This window comes from Aegilops tauschii, chromosome 7, assembly GCF_002575655.3.
Source record: "Aegilops tauschii subsp. strangulata cultivar AL8/78 chromosome 7, Aet v6.0, whole genome shotgun sequence".
Taxonomy (NCBI): Eukaryota; Viridiplantae; Streptophyta; class Magnoliopsida; order Poales; family Poaceae; genus Aegilops; species Aegilops tauschii.
This window is the reverse complement of record NC_053041.3, coordinates 287,569,026-287,574,987: the sequence shown is the minus strand read 5'-3', so window position 1 is coordinate 287,574,987 and position 5,962 is coordinate 287,569,026. Positions and strand designations below refer to the sequence as shown.

The 5,962-nt window shown below is 47.7% G+C and overlaps 1 protein-coding gene across 1 annotated transcript; it reads left to right on the top strand.

The window, feature by feature from the left end:
* The first annotated feature begins 4,440 nt into the window (after positions 1–4,440).
* LOC141027099 (uncharacterized) lies at positions 4,441–5,220 on the top strand. The gene has a single exon (XM_073504028.1). The coding sequence runs from the start codon at positions 4,441–4,443 to the stop codon at positions 5,218–5,220; it is 780 nt and encodes a 259-aa protein (XP_073360129.1).
* Positions 5,221–5,962: the final 742 nt, after the last annotated feature.

Below are 5,962 nucleotides of genomic sequence, written 5' to 3'. Positions count from 1 at the left end.
GAGATCCTCTCATAGTGGTGGAGTGTTGTAACACCCCGGATGTAACTTTCCATATTTGTAACTCCAACTCTTGCCATTTTCGGCTATGTGTTATGATATTCCCTCCGTGGTTGGGTTTGTCTCTCTTTTTGCATTTTTTTCATGTCATGCATTTCATATCATGTCATCATGTGCATCTCATTTGCATACGTGTTCGTCTCATGCATCCAAGCATTTTCCCCGTTGTCCGTTTTGCAATCCGGCACTCCCACCTCCTCCGGCGCACCCCTCTTGTTTCCTTTCGTGAGTGGGTGTTGAACGTTATCGGAATGGACCGAGGCTTGCCAAGTGGCCTTGGTATACCACCGGTAGACCACCTGTCAAGTTTCGTTCCATTTGAAGGTCGTTTGGTACTCCAACGGTTAACCGGGTAACCGGAAAGTCCTTTTTGTGTGTTGCAGAAAAAAACCCCTCCTAACAGCCCAAAACCCCTCTGAGTCACTTCCATGCTGTAGGTCGTTCGATCACGATCGTGTGGGCGAAAACCGCACTCCATTTGGAGTCTCCTAGCTCCCTCTACCTATAAAAACACCTCCCCCCCTCCGAATATCTTCGCAGACCAAACCCTAACAAATCGCCCGCATCTCTGCCGCCCGGCCGCGCCCGCGTCCCCGCGGCGCCCCGCCGTTCCCCACCGCCGGCGCCTCCTCCCCGCTCCTCCTCGCCGTCCTCCTCCTCTCCTCCGCCGGCAGCCCTCTGCTCCGGCGAGCCAGAGCTCGAGCTCGAGGCCCATCCAGATCCACAGTGCCTTGACTTCTCCTCCACCCCCGATTTTTCTCCAAGTCCCGAATATTTTATCATATCTTGCTTTGTTCATCGCATCATAGCTCTCTGCATATAGCTCCGTTTCATGCGTGTAATATATCGAAATGTTCATTACGAGATGCTCTTCATTTTGTTACATTATGCCATGTTCATTTGAGTCCATCTTGATGCCCAAATCTCTGGTGCAAGAGTGCTAATTGCTGATAACTGCTGTTACTTATCGGAACTTGATGTTTTGTTATTTTTGTGGCATTTAATCTGTGCATCTTATGGGCATGGACTCTACATGTGTTTTGATCTATGCCATGACATCTTCATAGAGGTGTATGCCATGTATCTTTGTGATCTCTGTGGTGACTAGCACAAGCATGCAAACTAGGCTTCGTGATGTTTCTGATTTCAGGGACTGCTGTTATTTTGTTGCTATGTATCCATGTGGCTACAGAGGGATCCATGCTCCTTTTGGTGATGTTCAGTAAGGATGTTTTGTAGATATAGTTCTGCCCTATCCATCCGTGCCCCTGTTTGCAATTATGGAGTATCGTAGCATGACTCTATCTTGCTGTACTTTCGCTATAAAATGTTTCTGGCAGAATGTTAACATGATATTCAGTTTCGCCAAGCTTCTTGTAGTTGATCCTTTCATGCTATGTATTTTCTCTTGCCATGGATAGCTTCATAAATATGCCATCTTGCTGTAGTTATGCTTTTTTTTGTCATGCATTGCTTTGTGGTGAGTGAATCAGGCTCACCAAGATGCCTTCATAATGTCTGTTTCTGCCATCCTTTTCTGCTGTCTGAAACCTGTTAACGAAACTTGCTATGTTTACATGGTTGCCATCATATCTTCTGTTCTTTTTTGGCTTATGGTCAGTAAGGGACTTTTGTCATATACAGTTAGTACATTCATGCGGTGCCCTGTTTTGCTATGTTAAGTGCCTGTAGCATGTTGATTGCTTGCTCTGAACATTGCTACCTGATGCTGTTTCTGCCATGTCCAGTAATTTCGCAGTGTCTGTGAACTTGATATCTTTTGCACTTTTGCCATGCTTATTTGAACCTGTTATGTTGTGATCTAGCCGTAGATCAGTGTTCATCTTTTGTCAAGCATCTCCTGTAGATTGCTGCCATATGATTTTTTGCTATGTTGGAGTGCGGTAGCGTAGTTACTTGATGTATTCTAAGTGCTATCATGCTGTTAATCGCAGAATCGTGTCATTCTTGTTTTGCTTGCCATTTGCAAACCGTGCATCCGTTTCCGGTGATCTTTATATCGATTTCAACCGAAATCATCTCATCTTTCCAGTGGCTTGCTTGGTTTGCCAATTTACTGCCTTGTTCATTATTTTTCTTCCGGAGCACGCATATGCATCGCATAACATATCTCGCATATCATGCATGTTTTGCATCATGTTGCTTGTGCATTTCCCGTGATTGATTGTGGTTCCGTTGCTTGTGTTCTTGTTTTGGGTAGAGCCGGGAGACGAGTTCGTGAACGAGGAACCTGTTGAGTACGCTTACGAGGATCAAGCTTTCGACAACTCTGAGAACCTTGCAGGCAAGATGACCATACCCTCGAAATCACTTCTATCTTTGCTTTGCTAGTTGTTCGCTCTATTTGCCATCCTGTGCTACCTACCACTTGCTATATCATGCCTCCCGTATTTTCCATGTCAAGCCTCTAATCATCCTTTTCTAGCAAACCGTTGTTTGGCTAAGTTACCGCTTTTGCTCAGCCCTTCTTATAGCGTTGCTAGTTGCAGGTGAAGTTGAAGGTGGTTCCATGTCGGAACATGGATATTTTGGGATATCACAATATCTCTTATTTAATTAATGCATCTATATTTTGGTAAAGGGTGGAAGGCTCGGCCTTATGCCTCGTGTTTTATTCCACTCTTGCCGCCCTAGTTTCCGTCATACCGGTATTATGTTCCTTGAGTTTGCGTTCCTTACGCGGTTGGGTCATTTATGGGACCCCCTTGACAGTTCGCCTTGAATAAAACTCCTCCAGCAAGGCCCAACCTTGGTTTTACCATTTGCCACCTAAGCCTTTTCCCTTGGGTTTTCGCGAGCCCGAGGGTCATCTTTATTTTAACCCCCCCCCCCGGGCCAGTGCTCCTTCGAGTGTTGGTCCGAAACGAGTAGACTGTGGGGCCACCTCGGGGAAACTTGAGGCCTGGTTTTACTCGTGGGATGTCTCATCCGTTGTGCCCTGAGAACGAGATATGTGCAGCTCCTATCAGGATTTGTCGGCACATCGGGCGGCTTTGCTGGTCTTGTTTTACCATTGTCGAAATGTCTTGTAAACCGGGATTCTGAGACTGATCGGGTCGTTCCGGGAGAAGGTTTATCCTTCGTTGACCATGAGAGCTTATAATGGGCTATGTTGGGACAGCCCTGCAGGGTATTATCTTTCGAAAGCCGTGCCCACGGTTATGAGGCAGATGGGAATTTGTTAATGTCCGGTTGTAGAGAATTTGTCACTTGACACAATTAAAATACATCAACCGTGTGAGTAGCCGTGATGGTCTCTTCTCGGCGGAGTCCGGGAAGTGAACACGGTTTGTGTTGTGCATGAATGTAAGTAGTTTCAGGATCACTTCTTGATCATTTCTAGCTTGGCGACCGTTGCGTTGCCTCTCTTCTCACTCTCATTTGCGTATGTTAGCCACCTTATATGCTTAGTGCTTGCTGCAGCTCCACCTCATTACACCATCTTTTCCTATAAGCTTAAATAGTCTTGATCTCGCGGGTGTGAGATTGCTGAGTCCTCGTGACTCACAGATTCTACCAAAACAGTTGCAGGTGCCGACGATGCCAGTGCAGGGGACGAAACCGAGCTCAAGTGGGAGTTCGATGAGGAACGTGGTCGTTACTATGTTTCTTTTCCTGATGATCAGTAGTGGAGCCCAGTTGGGACGATCGGGGATCTAGTATTTGGGGTTATCTTATTTTCATTTGGATTTGACCGTAGTCGGTCTATGTGTGGATTTTGGATGATGTATGAATTATATTTATGTATTGTGTGAAGTGGCGATCGTAAGCCAACTCTCATTATCCCATTCTTGTTCATTACATGGGATTGTGTGAAGATGACCCTTCTTGCGACAAAACCACAATGCGGTTATGCCTCTAAGTCGTGCCTCGACAGGTGGGAGATATAGCCGCATCGTGGGCGTTACAACCACTTAGTCATCATTCACAACTCGGATATGCCCGTTAGTAACCCCTACGGTAGGATAGGTCGTGTACCCCCTATGCGAACTCGAGTCCTTGTAATGGTTCATATGAAACCATGTAGTGTTGTGTTTGCTTTTGATGTGTTTATTCGATGTCGTACTTTCCTTCGGGAACTTCTAAACAACTTCATCACCCTTTTGGATTTTAATGTGTTTGGCCTTTTGGCCTTTGCATGAAAACAATTAGTGTCATACCGACCCCCTTACTAGGCATCCCATCTATATTGCTTTCCCTCATCTTTCCCAATCATGAGACCTTGACCGCTCCAACAGGATGCCTGATGTAACACGTACTGGTATCTCTACCCAGAAGCAAGAAGCCGGAGGTTCTGCCGGAGCAGGAGCCAGTCAGGACCAAACCCAAGGACAAGCTCCACCACTGCCACCACCTCCAAACATGGACATGGCTCAGCTTCTCCAAGCCTTCCTAGAGGAATGCCAAGCCAACACTACAGCCCTCCAGATGACTGCTCAGCCTGTCAACTGTCAGCCGGCGGGGAATGGCAATGGACGTTCCATGTTGGCGGAGTTCAGGAAGCATGAACCACCCACCTTCATCGAGACTGCTGAACCTCGTGATGCAGACGACTGGGTCCGCACCATTGATGATATGTTGGAACTAGTCGGCTGCACTGAGGACCGTGAGATGGTGGCATATGATGCTCACTGTCTTGGGGGAACTGCCAGAGCTTGGTGGGATGGATTCAAGGTCATGCATGCTGGGCAAAACATCACTTGGAATGACTTCAAGGCAGAATTCCGCAAGGCCCACATTCCTTCCGGAATCATGGCCATCAAGAAGCATGAATTCCGAGCCCTGAAGCAAGGAAGTGGCACTGTGAAGGAGTACATGCAGAAGTTCAGTGTTCTGTCAAGGTATGCTCCTGAAGATATCAGCACTGATGTTGCCAAAAGAGAGCGCTTCATGGAAGGCCTTAACCAGACTCTGCAGTACTCGCTTGTTGTGCGTGACTGCCCAACCTTTCCCGATTTGGTGAACAAGGCACTCATGCTTGAGGACAAGCGACGAGCTCTGGATGATACTCGTAAGCGTAAGATGATCAGCAAGGGTAGCTCCAGCAACCAAAAGCCTCGCCCGTGGCAGCCAGCCCCGCTCAAGCCAACCTATCAGCAGCCAAGAGCCCTTGCACCCCGCACCAACTATCAGCCTCAGTAGTACGCCAACCCCAGGCCAGCTTAAAACAACCCCAATAACAATGTCGGCAAGAGCAACAACTCCAATCAAGTCACTTATTGTGGATGTGATCAGCCAGGACACTACTCCAAGTATTGCCCCAACAAGAAGCCCGATGCCCGGTGCCCCAATGCGCAGAACCCAGGACAAGGCCGCGGAATGCCACCAAGGAAGCAAGCTCCCTGCAACCCGCCCAATAATGGCAAGGGTCGTGTGAATCATGTCACTTCAGAAGAAGCCCAGGATGACCCGGACGTCATGCTGGGTACGTTCCTTGTCAACTCAGCACCTGCAACTATCTTGTTTGATTCTGGAGCCACGCATTCATTTGTCACCCAAAAGTTTGCATTAAAAAGTGGCATGACCCCTACACCCCTGGATAACCCTATGGTGGTACAAACCCCCGGAGCAGAGATGAGAGCCAAGATAGGTTGTAAGGGAGTCGGAAGGTAGATTTCCTAGCAGACCTTATCATCTTAAGATCGCAAGGCTTGGATGTGATTTCAGGAATGGATTGGCTCATCAATCATCAAGGCTTGTTAGATTGTGCCAACCACTACTAGGAAAATGCCTACTAGTGGCGCACCAGTTTTGCCTACTAATGGTGCACTACTGGTGCGCCACTAGTACCACGCCACTAGTACTAAGTACTAATGGCACACCACTTGTTGAGGATATAGACCTTAGAGTCACCCGCCAGGAGGGGCCGGGTTACCCATAATGG